Source organism: Podarcis liolepis (assembly GCF_965112155.1).
Source record: "Podarcis liolepis genome assembly, chromosome: 5".
Lineage (NCBI taxonomy): Eukaryota > Metazoa > Chordata > Lepidosauria > Squamata > Lacertidae > Podarcis > Podarcis liolepis.
The window spans coordinates 8438980-8451921 of record NC_139556.1 but is presented as its reverse complement, the minus strand read 5'-3'; the positions used below and the strand labels follow the sequence as shown (position 1 = coordinate 8451921).

Below are 12942 nucleotides of genomic sequence, written 5' to 3'. Positions count from 1 at the left end.
GGTAAGGTCACGCCCACCTCTAGTCAAATGTAGAGGAAGTCTGTCCCAGCCCAGGAGGAAACAGGAAGTTCCGACTGGCTGGTCCAGACATCCCCTTTTTATGTCCACTCTAGGAATGTTGTATTTGACTGCTCTGTATTTCACACCCCACAATTCTTACCCTTCATCCACTGTTTCCTTAAAAGGTCTGTGTCTGAGCGGGTTTTGTTGTTTTTTGTCCCAGAACTTTCCTTGCCAAAAGCTGCTCTTTAGCACTCAAACGGAGGAAACATCAATCTGCAGAAAACCTGAACTGATATTTGCTCAGAATGAGCACTAAAGAGAAGGTTTTCACACAAAAAGCTCCCAGGCTAAAAAAAACCCCAATCCCAGTGCTTGGCCACAGTCCTTTTAAGCGCAGAACAGTGGTTAGAAAGAGCAGAGGAAAAGTTAAGTGTGTATAAGCCATAAACGCCCTCTACTGCTTGGTACAACAAGTCTTCTTCTTGGAGGCTTGATGTAGCTGAATAGTCTTTTCCTTCACCTTTTCTTCTTGTTCTTTTAAAACCCTATAGAAAGAAACATAAACACTAATTTGTAGAATTGGCTCAAGGTTCATCTGCTTACAACAAGACTTAGTTCTATGCATCTAGAAAGCCCACTGAGCAAAGCTTGAGTGTGGGGTGCCCCACCAGAAACTGAACCTCTTTGTCTCCAGAAACTGAACCTCTTGACCTATGAATGTGAATATTATGTTCTGTTAACCAACTGGGTTAATAGCCATTGATAGATCTAACCAGTGGCGTAGAATGGATTGCCAGCACCCGGGGTTGCACAGAGGGTGGGTGGGTGGGAACTGGACATAGTATGCATGCCCAATGGCATCTACGTTACCCAGCAGATCACAGCCACAGAGATAGGAAAAGAAAGGTTGCCCAGTTGTCTGGAGAGGTCATTTCCTGGTTTGCATGGAGAAGCTGTTTGAAGTGGAAGTGTGCAGCTGTATAGAGTGTGATAGGAAATTTGAGATCTTAAAGGTAAAGGGACCCCTGACCATTAGGTCCAGTCATGGCCGACTCTGGGGTTGCGGCGCTCATCTCGCTTTATTGGCCGAGGGAGCCGGCGTACAGCTTCCAGGTCATGTGGCCAGCATGACTAAGCCGCTTCTGGCGAACCAGAGCAGCACACGGAAACACCGTTTACCTTCCCACCGGAGCGGTACCTATTTATCTACTTGCACTTTGACATGCTTTCGGACTGCTAGGTTGGCAGGAGCAGGGACTGAGCAACGGGAGCTTACCCCGTCGCGGGGATTCGAACCGCCGACCTTCTGATCAGCAAGTCCTAGGCTCTGTGGTTTAACCCACAGCGCCACCTGCGTCCCATTTTGAGGTCTTAGATATATGTTAAATGTCCATAAGTGTACCAACCAAGCACGTACATAGATCAGCACAGGAAGACTGACCTCGTTCATTTTGATTCCCAAACTGAGCAAATGTTTTCTCTGCAAGGTCAAAGGAAAATGGAAAAGCCTCCCCATTGTCTTTTCCTTCACAAATCCTGTCTTAAGGGTATGTCTGTGTTTGAATAGGGTGTGAACCTGTGACATGGCCCAGGAACTATGTATTTATCATTACAAAAGACTGGCCAGGCTCCCCAGGCAATCCAATCTAATACAGTGGTGCCCCGCAAGACGAATGCCTCGCAAGACGGAAAACCCGCTAGACAAAAGGGTTTTCCGTTTTGGAGGTGCTTCGCAAAACGAATTTCCTATGGGCTTGCTTCGCAAGACGAAAATGTCTTGCGAGTTCCTGTGGGTTTTTTCCCCTCCCCCCCTTTTCCCCAAGCCGCTAAGCCGCTTATCAGCTGATCCTAAGCGACTAAGCCGCTTATCAGCTGATCCGCTAAGCCCCTTAACAGCTGATCCGCTAAGCCGCTTATCAGCTGATCCGCTAAGCCCGCTAATGGGCTTGCTTTGCAAGACGAAGAAACCGCAAGACGAAGAGACTTGCGGAACGGATTCTTTTCGTCTTGCGAGGCACCACTGTAACCTGCCAGACAGGAGATAAACAGGGACAGGAGAAAAACAACATTCAACTTTCTGTTTTAGACCACTTTTTGTGATGTAGGTGTGATGTATCTGGGGGGTGGTCTTAGGTTACACCCCTTCTGTGATGTATGTATGCTGTTTCTGGGGGTGGTCCTGATCTACAGGGTGGCAATTTCAAAAGTCTTTATAAGGCCTTGCACACCATTTTTCTGGGTCCTCCTCCTCGCCTGCAGGTGAGGGGAGCAGCCTGTTGCAACAAATCAATAAAGATCAATCTTACAAGCTGCTTTGCTTCTCAATATTCTCTGGTTGGCCTCTGTTATTTTCTCCTACCAATAGGGAACCTATGTAAGGACTCTATATGGGCTCTTGGATACCCCATAAGGGAAAAAGGACAGATTTTTGTTTACAACAATGGCAGCACCAGGTGGTTGAAATTTTTTGCCTCAACTATTTTGCACCCTGGGGCAACTGGCCTTACAACTCCCCCCCCCCAATTACACCTCTGGATCTACCTTCTACGAACTATCCTTTTAAACTAAGCTAAGCTACTTACATGCTGAGAACCCCTTTCAAAGTGGCAATGAAACACAGTTAAGATAATGAAATATTGCTCATGAGTGCACTGAAGCGCTGCACCAACACTCATAACCATTTGCCGTAGATCACCAAAAATGATTCTGATATACAATTCCAAATAGAAGCTACACCAATGTTCGCTTTCCCAACTCATGGTGAATGCTCCTTTTCCCATTTCAAATCTTATTCATGTACTTGGTATACAATTCTCCTACTGATGGTGGCATAATAGTTTTCTTCACTGAGTTCCTGGTATGAGAAGCAACACCAACACCAGGACCACTGGTCATGAGCACACTCGTTCACTGGAACCCATTTATAAAACCTGATGGACCCTAGTTTGCAAAGCATCCTTAACACTTTTCCTTACCTGGCCAAGTGCAGGACAGACTTGTTTATGCCGTCACCTGACAGAGCACTGCATTCATAGAAGATTAAATTGTATTCCTGTAATAGAAAAGAAAAAAAGCATTGCTCACATCATTTAGCAACAAGCATCTAAATGCACCCTTAGGGACTAAATCTAAATTTATACATATATCTCAAGAATCTCATTCCACTGTAAAAGCATCCCCCGTCCCCCAAAATATATTTGCATTTATGTAACAGCCACTGTGACTTCCTTTATTGCTGCATCATGGCAGTTAGATTTTTAAAAATATAATTTTGCCACTGTAGTCATGTATTGCGTTGAGACAATCACTTTTCATAATGAGATGATATACACCGATAGTTACATAATTTAAGGCCTCGATTTGCTGGAAGAGATTTGCATATGGCCCTTTTGAAGGCTATCTAAATACCCCGACATTTCTTTTGGGTTTAGGAACGGGAAGAGCTCCTTCTGACACATTGATCAATAATACATCATTGGTACAGCGGTACCTTGGTTCTCAAACGCCTTGGTTCCCAAACGCCAAAAACCCAGAAGTGTTCCAGTTTTCGAACGTTTTTTGGAAGCTGAACATCCGATGCGGCTGTCGGCTATTGTTTCCAGGGCGTCTGCACCAATCAGAAGCTGCGCCTTGGTTTTCAAACATTTCGGAAGTCAAACGGACTTCCAGAACAGATTAAGTTTGGTGCTTTTGTTTTAGCTATTTATTTTCTGTTTTTGTGGCTTTTTCAGTTAATTTGTTTTTGTGACTGTGTGAAACCCAATTCAGCTACTGACTGATCGTGTGACTGCAGAAATGGAAAAAAGCCCCCCATCCAAACAATAACTATCATTAGTGCAGATAAGAAAAAAATGCAATTTTAATTTTTATCATCTACAACACTGTCTTATTTATTTTATAGTACAGTATCAATTGTTGCTTTCATTTTATGGATCAATCGTCTCTTCAGATAGTAAAATCGATGTTAAATTGCTGTTTTCAGAGTTGTTTTTAAAAGTCTGGAACAGATTAATCCGTTTTGTATTACTTTCTATGGGAAAGCATGCCTTGGTTTTGGAACGCTTTGGTTTTGGAACAGACTTCCAGAACGGATTAATTTTGAGAACCAAGATACCACTATATAGGCTTCAAACCAGAATCACCTTGTCCTGAGTGTTATTTTTTATTTTTGACTGCTAAGCTTACTCTGGAGTGTTCGGTGAGGTACATTGTCTAAAGCTCTTTGGAAGTACAAGTACACAATGTCAAACGATTACCTCTATCTGCTTGTTGACACTCTCAAAGAATTCTGATAAGTTTGTAAGATCTACAGGGTTTTTCCTCTTGCAGAAGTCAAGTTGGTTCTGCTTCAGTTGGGCTCATGAAAACTCACTAGACGAAAGAGTTTTCCGTTTTGGAGGTGCTTCGCAAAACGAATCTCCTACGGGCTTGCTTCGCAAGACGACAATGTCTTGCGAGTTCCTGCTGGTTTTTCCCCCCTCCCCCCCTTTTTCTAAGCCGCTAAGCCCTTATCAGCTGATCCGATCAGCAGATAAGCCGCTAAAAGCTGCTAAAAGCCGCTAAAAGCGCTAATCCTTTAATCCGTCAATGGGCTTGCTTTGCAAGACGAAAAAACCGCTAGACGAAGAGAATCACAGAACAGATTCTTTTCGTCTTGCGAGGCACCACTGTACTATGAAAGAGCTGTGACTTTCAGCTTTGAACCAAGGTGGAGGATGCAACTGCTGGTGCCAGGGATGAGGAGAAGTACCATATTTCTTGCTCTATAAGACTCACTTTTCCCCTCCTAAAAAGTAAGGGGAAATGTGTGTGCGTCTTATGGAGCGAATGCAGGCTGCGCAGCTATCCCAGAAGCCAGAACAGCAAAAGGGATTGCTGCTTTCACTGCCCAGCGATCCCTCTTGCTGTTCTGGCTTCTGAGATTCAGAATATTTTTTTTCTTGTTTTCCTCCTCCAAAAACTAGGTGCGTCTTGTGGTCTGGTGCGTCTTATAGAGCGAAAAATACGGTATTTTACTCCTCTTCTCTAGGGCCACAGGGCAAATTTGCAGCTGCCCATAGATTCCCATCCATCTATAGTGCCTTCTGGTCAAAAGGAAAGCTGTTCTTGTACCCAAGATCACGAAATCGATGTACTCAAAGAAAGGTGCTCCCTCACGAAGAGGATAAGTAAACCAGCTCTAATTGAAACAGACAATTCAGAGGGATTTTTTTCTTGAAACTTGATCATCACATTGTGAAAGCAAGCCCTTCTTCAATCGTAATGAGATAGCTTCAAAGGCCTCAGCTTAATGAGATATACAAAATCAAATATTTGACCTCATGCCACAGATGGGTAATATTCATTGACCTTGTTATCACAGAAGTTGTTCCCAAGAGGAACATGGAGGTTTTTTTTTTGTTAAGTGTACATTACTGGTTGTTTTCAGAACTGTATGTTCTTCATACTGTACCTTGGCTAAATGCTCTCCTAATCCCCTGGGGATTTCCCGTTCTTTTTCATTATCTGTTTTGTTCCCAAGCAAGAGGACAGGAATATTCTCCCCTGCTGCTTCCTATAAGATAACGAACAGCAGTTAAAATACGGGTTCTCTCCCGAGAGCATTGAAAGCTCATAGACAGCACTGCAAGCAGACACAAAAATAAGTACACCCAACATTCCAGATGTACCGGTACATTGTGGTTATAATATTCTGTTATAGATTATAAATGCCTAATTGATTTGTTAATAATATGCCTTTTGCTATTGTTGTTCTGTTTAGCTTATGTTTTAGTTGCTGTTTTGTTAATGGTGTTTTACAGATTGCTTTATTGATGGTTTGTTAATTATTTTGTATGATTTATGCTGTATTTGTGATGTTCTAATATGCTATTGTGATTTATTGTTTGTAAGCCACTTTGAAAGCTGGACCATAAAGAAGGCTGATTGCCGAAGAATTGATGCTTTTGAATGATGGTGCTGGAGGAGACTCTTGAGAGTCCCATGGACTGCAAGAAGATCAAACCTCTCCATTCTGAAGGAAACCAGCCCTGAGTGCTCACCGGAAGGACAAATCGTGAAGCTGAGGCTCCAATATTTTGGCCACCTCATGAGAAGAGAAGACTACCTGGAAAAGACCCTGATGTTGGGAGAACAATACAATATGGTACATCTAGACATCTAGAGATTGTATGTAATGTGAAGGAGATTATGCGTTGAAATATTTTAGTTGATATTTTAGAATGTAAAATGCTATTTTATTTATTGATTGGTTTTACCTTGTGGGCTTATAGCCGAATAAAGTATTATCTATCTATCTATGGGAGAACAAGGAGAAGGGGACAACAGAGGATGAGATGGTTGGATAGTGTTCTGGAAGCTACCAGCATGAGTTTGACCAAACTGTGGAAGGCAGTGTAAGACAGGAGTGCCTGGTGTGCTCTGGTCCATGGGGTCACGGAGAGTCGGACACGACTAAACGACTAAACAACAATAACATCAAGCCACTTTGAGAGTAATTTGAGTGCAAAGTGGCATAGTAATATAATTAATCAACCACATCCCTATTTTAACTACGTACACATTAGTGGTTTTGAACAAACAGCTGCGTTTCCAGTGCTTTTTTTATGTTGCTGTTCACACCAGAGAAGTGTGTGTGGATGACCCCCATGCTGAACTCCAAATTACTGATGCTGTCATTCACATGCCCAAGAGCTGCCTGAATTGTACGCATCTCAGCTTAACCGTGGCTTCTGTTTTCTAACTGAATGTAAGCTTGTTTGAGGGAAAGCACACCAAACAGGAGCATTTTTCAAGAAGAGACAAGATAACCTTGGATTGTGGCTAATGTCCTGTTTCAAACATGAGCAGTAGAAGTGTGTGGGAGCCAGGGTAAAGGTAAAAGGTAAAGGACCCCTGGACCATAGCTGTCAACTGTCCCTTATTTGGTGGGAAAGTCCCTTATCCCAGCGCTGTGTCCCGCTGCCGTCCCTTATTGATGATGTCCCTTAAATATCCCAGGTTTCAAAGGAAGCAGCTCATCTCCCTCCCTCCCTGCCGGCCAGGGAGGAGGGAGGCTCCAACTGTGTTGCTTGGCTGCATTGCTCACCCAATAAGGAGTCTAAGAACGACTGGGGGGTGGAGCTTGCATGCCTTGTGCCGATCAAATCGGCTGCGTTGCCTGGGGACTCGCCTTTGCTCAGCACTTCCCAGCGGAGAGGTGACGGTGGTTTTCCTTGCTGCATCCCCTTTGCCGGGTTGCTGCGCTGTGGGAACCACCGCTTGAGGCTTTGTTTGGCTGCTGGCTGGGCTTTCTGCCTTTGGCTTGGAGGGGCTCAGAAGTTGAACATACCTGTGCTGGGAAAATCCCTTATTTTGGCTGCTGATCCCTTATTTTTGAGGCTGCTGGTCCCTTATTTTCAAATCTGTAAGTTGACAGCTATGCCCTGGACAGTTAAGTCCAGTCAAAGGCGACTATGGGGTTGTGGCGCTCATCTCGCTTTCAAGCCGAGTGAGCCGACGTTTGTCCGCAGACAGCTTTCCGGGTCATGTGGCCAGCATGACTAAACCACTTCTGGCGCAATGGGACACCATGACGGAAGCCAGAGCGCACAGAAACACTGTTTACCTTCCTGTTGCAGCGGTACCTATTTATTTGCTTGCACTGGCGTGTTTTCAAGCTGCTAGGACAGAGCAATGGGAGCTCACCCCATTGTGGGGATTCAAACCGCCAACCTTCTGACTGGCAAGCCCAAGAGGCTCAGTGGTTTAGATCACAGCGCCACCGGCATCCCTGGAGCCGGGGTAAGCACTAATGTGCTCATACTCTCAGTCCTTCTTACCTCAATGCTCACTAACCATTGCTTCACAGCTGTGAACGACTCTTTTGCTGTTATGTCATACATCACAACCACGCCGTCAGCTTTTCGAAAGAACTGCTTGGTGATGCTGCGGTACCTGCAAATCAGTTCTCTTTATGAATCTTCTGTCATTAGCACCAAAAACATACAGCAGATAAAGCCAACAGAACAACAAGCCTAGAAAACAGATGATATGACCATTCAGTGGTACCTCGGGTTACAGACACTTCAGGTTACAGATGCTTCAGGTTACAGACTCTGCCAACCCAGAAATAGTACCTCAGGTTAAGAACTTTGCTTCAGAATGAGAACAGAAATCGTGCCGCAGCAGCGGGAAGCCCCATTAGCTAAAGTGGTGTTTCAGGTTAAGAACAGTTTCAGGTTAAGAAGGGACCTCCAGAACAAATTAAGTACTTAACCCGAGGTACCACTGTATAGGGTGACCCCAAGGTTGCAAGATATGACCACAATTCACAGCAGGGCATAGCATATATTCAGTTTCTCACCCCTGGCATAAGGGTTATTGGATTGCTACAGGTAGAAACCACCAGGAAGCAGATAGGCAAGAGTTTTAACTCCTTTAACTGAGGCATCCCCAAACTTGGCCCTCCAGATGTTTTGGGACTACAACTCCCATCATCCCTGACCACTGGTCCTGTTAGCTAGGGATGTACATTTTATTTTATTTTGTTGCTATGGTTAGTGGCTGATGCAAATAACGATTCTTCAACTGCCCCCACCTTAGCCCTCCAGCAGACCCCCATGCCTGGCTCGAAGAAATAAAGGGCAGCCCTGCCAGTGTCGCAGCAGGACGCAGTGGCGTAGTGTGGGGGGTGCCAGGGGTGCTGGCCGCACCCGGCGCAACATCGGGGGGGGGGGGCGCGAGTCCAGAGGGAAGGGACAAGTTCCTTCCTCTGCCGGGCTCCCCGCCGCCACCGCCAGCCTTGCGCCCTAGCGCGTGCGTGCCCCCCGCCGCTGTTGCGGCTGCGCTCCACTCACTGCTCGCAGGAGGAGCAGCCGCTGCAGCAGCACCGACGCCGCCACCGACGCCTGGCCGGGCATGGGCAGCCTCCGCACCCCGACGCCGACGTCATCCCCTCGGCCCAGCCACAGGCGGCGGCTGCTTCTGCGGACTGGGAGGGAGGAGAGCTCCGCGTCCCCTGCGCTCCCCAAAACCCTCCGAGAGGAAGCCGGCGGGCGGGCGAGGCTCTCCCGGCAGAAGGGGGCGCCGCTGGCTCCGGCTCTCAGCGCAAGTCTCAGCCGCGGGGGGGGGGGGGCAGGACGGAGCATGGCTGGAAGCCCCCGGACCCAGCCGGGAGGAGGAGAGGCGCTCGCCAAGCCCGGATCTGGAGCTCCACCTACAGCCCAAGGAGAGGAGGGGGCGGGGAGGCGCCCGAGGGGAGGGGGCTTCGGCTGCCTCGGCCCGCGGGGGCTCCGCAAATAATAAATTTAATAAATTCCTGCTGAGCCTTTGGGGGGGGGTCCTTGGCTCCTTCGCTCGCCCCCAGCCCCAGTGGCGTAGCGTGGGGGGTGCAGGGGGGCCGTGTGCAACATCTGGGGGGTGCGCGCTCGCACTCGAGTGCTAAAATCCACGGGTTAGGGGGCGCAAATTACTTGCCTTGCCCCGGGTGCTGACAACCCACGCTACGCCACTGGCAGGACGTAAGGGCATTTTCTCACCTTTCTTGCCCAGCAGTGTCCCAGAACTGCAGCAGCACTTGGTGGTTATCCACTGGCACCATTTTTACACTGTAATCCACACCTGTAAAGGAACACAGCTTAGATTATCTCCAGGTGTGTGGGGGGGGGGACAGGACCTACAGCCTGCAGGCCAGTCTTGAACCACAAGGGAATCCAATTTGCCTTGCCAGGCTGTTCCCCTCAAACCACACCCACCTTTCCATCAGTTGACGTCACTAAAGGTATAATTCAGGAAACTTTTTCAGCAGGGGGCTGGTCCACTGTCCCTCAGACGTTGTGGGGGGCTGGACTATATTTTGGGGGGGGATGAATGAATTTCTGTGCCCCACAAATAACCCAGAGATGCATTTTAAATAAAAGAACACTTTTATTTTATTTTATTTTACTCATGTAAAAACACGCTGATTCCCAGATCATCCGTGGGCCGGATTTAGAAGGCGATTGGGCTGGATCTGGCCCCCGGGCCTTAGGTTGCCTACCCATGGTATAATTAGAAACAATTCCAAAGAAATGAGACACAGCTTTTAAAAAGCCAGTGTTTAGCGAGGACTGAAAATACAAGGACACGTATAAACAATGGAAATAAGTGCGGGTCACCAAGTCTGGATATGTACGAGCAGCCCAGACAAATGCGATTTGTGTGTTCTTTTTTCCTTTAACTTACTTACCGACTGTAGCAGCAGTGCCTGGGAAAAAATGGTCTTCACAAAAACGCCTTAAAAAGGAAGTCTTCCCCACGCTTGAATTGCCTACGATGACGATCTTGAATAAACCATTTGGAGCAAAGTACCCTTGTTCATCCTGCAAACAAAGACAAGTGCAAATGTTCAGTAAGCTGCACTGCACCTACTGCTAAATCATTTTGCTTTTTGAGGTGAGGAGATATTTAGAAATAAAATATCTATTTATTTAATACATTTATATCCATTCTTCAGTACTATGGGCTGGACCCAGAATAAATAAGGTAAATTTTGGTTCCACTTACATCAACTGATAGCAATATCTTTTCTAATTGTTTTTAGTCACACCCAAGGGCAACTAACGTACGTCTGATAGTATTTCAAAGTTGGCTTATATAATTCAAATAAACAATAACAAAAAAACCCAACACGCTGCGCTCATTGCAAGAGACTCATGACATCAAAAGATAAAAACAATACAGTCTTCTTGTATTTACAGATAGGTAGCCGTGTTGGTCTGCCATAGTCAAAATAAAAAAATTCCTTCCAGTAGCACCTTAAAGACCAACTAAGTTAGTTCTTGGTATGAGCTTTCGTGTGCATGCACACTTCTTCAGATACACAGGGAAGAGCAGTGAGGTGGCTAAGTTTGCTGGTGACACCAAATTGTTCAGAGTGGTAAGACAAAAGAATAATAATAAAGTGAAGCACATTGGAACAATAAATCAATCTTAAATTCACATGTACATTCACGAGGTCTAAATTAACAGCGACTGACTAGGAGTCATACAGGATAGCTCAATGAAAACATCACGCCAATATGTGGTGGTTGTGAAAAGGGTGAATTCCCTACTTGGGATCATTCAGAAAGGGATTAAAAATTTTTTAACCCATTATAATGCCATTAAACAAATTGACACGTGAAAAACTAGGTACAGTTCTGTTGCCACGCTTTGCGGGATACTGAAGGGCAACGGAAATTATCTTGGGGTGGAACAGCTGCCTATGAAGAATGGTAAACATATTCAGGTCTTTTTAATTTAGAAAAAAGGACACGATAGAAGTGTATAAAATCATGCATGGTGCAGAGAAAATGGATGGATTAAACTTTCAGTCCAACAGAACTCAGAGCCATCCAGCGAAGCTGAATATTGGGAGATTTGGGATACACAAAAAGAAGTATTTGTTCACACAGTGCAGAGGTAAACTATGGAATTTGATTCCAGAAAAAGTTATGATGGCCAACCACTAAGGTAAAGGGTAAAGGGACCCCTAACCATTAGGTCCAGTCGTAGCCGACTCTGGGGTTGCGGCGCTCATCTCACTTTATTGGCCAAGGGAGCTGGCGCACAGCTTCCGGGTCATGTGGCCAGAATGACTAAGGCCCTTCTGGCGAACCAGAGCAGCGCACGGAAATGCTGTTTACCTTCCCGCTGGAGCGGTACCTATTTATCTACTTGCACTTTGACGTGCTTTCGAACTGCTAGGTTGGCAGGAGCAGGGCCCGAGCAACGGGAGCTCACCCCGTCGCAGGGATTCGAACCGCCGACCTTCTGATCGGCAAGTCCTAGGCTCTGTGCTTTAACCCACAGCACCACCCGCGTCCCTTATGGGACCATTAGGATAGCTTTAAAGGAGGATTAGACCATTAGGGTAGCTTTAACCATTAGGATAGCTTTAAAGGAGGATTAGACAAAATTAACCCAAATTGCCACTGCTATGCCTCCAGCTACAATTGTGCCGCAGCTCTGCTGTCTAATACATGTTGTAATATAGTACTCAGCATGGTGCCCTCCAGATCTCTTGGACTACAGCTCCCATAATCCACAAGTGTTGGTCGGATTAGCTGGGGTTGAGGGGCATTCCCCAAACAAGGAGAAAGCACCACACTGCCTCTCCCTGCTGTATCCTCAAAGCCATTTCCGACTTGAGAGGAGAGGGGGTTGCGTGCAGAAATCCTCCCACATCCTCACGCGGGGGCTAGCCTTTGCCCCCGCGAGAGTAGGGAATCCCCGGGCGTGTCGGCGACCCGGCCCGCCAATCAGCGGGCCGAGGAGGCGTGGTCTAGCTTATTAAAGGCTAGGCACGCCCGGGGACTGCCCTCTTTGCCCCTTCCAGCTGAGCGGGAAAAGCCATCACCTTCCCCAAGGCTAAGGGTAGTCCGGTAGAGGACTCCGGGGGGCGTTGCCTTGTCCGAAACCTTGGTAGGTAAGGGCCTCCGGCATGCCCCAGAGCGGTGACACCCGCTGGGATCCTAGTTGGCGTACTTCAACAGGACTCCCACGGCTTGTGGACAACCCTTCCCGGTCCCCATGCCGGGTAGTAGTTAGGAGCCAATGCCTAAGGCCAATACCTTTCAATTCTGTAATCAATAAAGTTGTGGCCTTTTCATGCCCATTAACCTTAAATACCGTGTCTAGTGTCTTTATTTCACATGGGGGAGGGGACTTGCCACGCAATACACACTCACTATGATTTTTTTTGCTGTTGACACAGCTCAAACAGGCTTAATAGTGGGAAAAGTGGGATAGATATAAAACATATGTTCAAAAATACAGTAAAGGTTCGCTATCTATGCTAGCATTTGATTGACGTTGGAGTGAGACTGAGTTGAGAAATAAGACTAAGAGCACATATTGATATAGGAATGTATTAGATAAAATGTAAAGAAATATGCAGTAATAAGAAATATACATTCATTTGTAAAAAAGGAATATACA

General features: G+C 46.4%; 1 protein-coding gene across 3 annotated transcripts in view; it reads right to left on the bottom strand.

The window, feature by feature from the left end:
- Window positions 1–375: 375 nt before the first annotated feature.
- Window positions 376–12942, bottom strand: part of CRACR2A (calcium release activated channel regulator 2A) — a 47358-nt gene continuing 34791 nt past the window's right edge. For all 3 annotated transcript variants that reach the window (XM_083503357.1, XM_083503358.1, XM_083503359.1), the window contains exons 14-19: window positions 10211–10343; window positions 9522–9603; window positions 7824–7938; window positions 5456–5557; window positions 2979–3055; window positions 376–548 (exon numbers count right to left, since the gene is read on the bottom strand). In XM_083503357.1, coding sequence (XP_083359483.1) covers window positions 458–548; window positions 2979–3055; window positions 5456–5557; window positions 7824–7938; window positions 9522–9603; window positions 10211–10343 — 600 coding nt within the window. In that variant the 3' untranslated portion in view covers window positions 376–457. The remainder of the gene's footprint in view (window positions 549–2978; window positions 3056–5455; window positions 5558–7823; window positions 7939–9521; window positions 9604–10210; window positions 10344–12942) is intronic.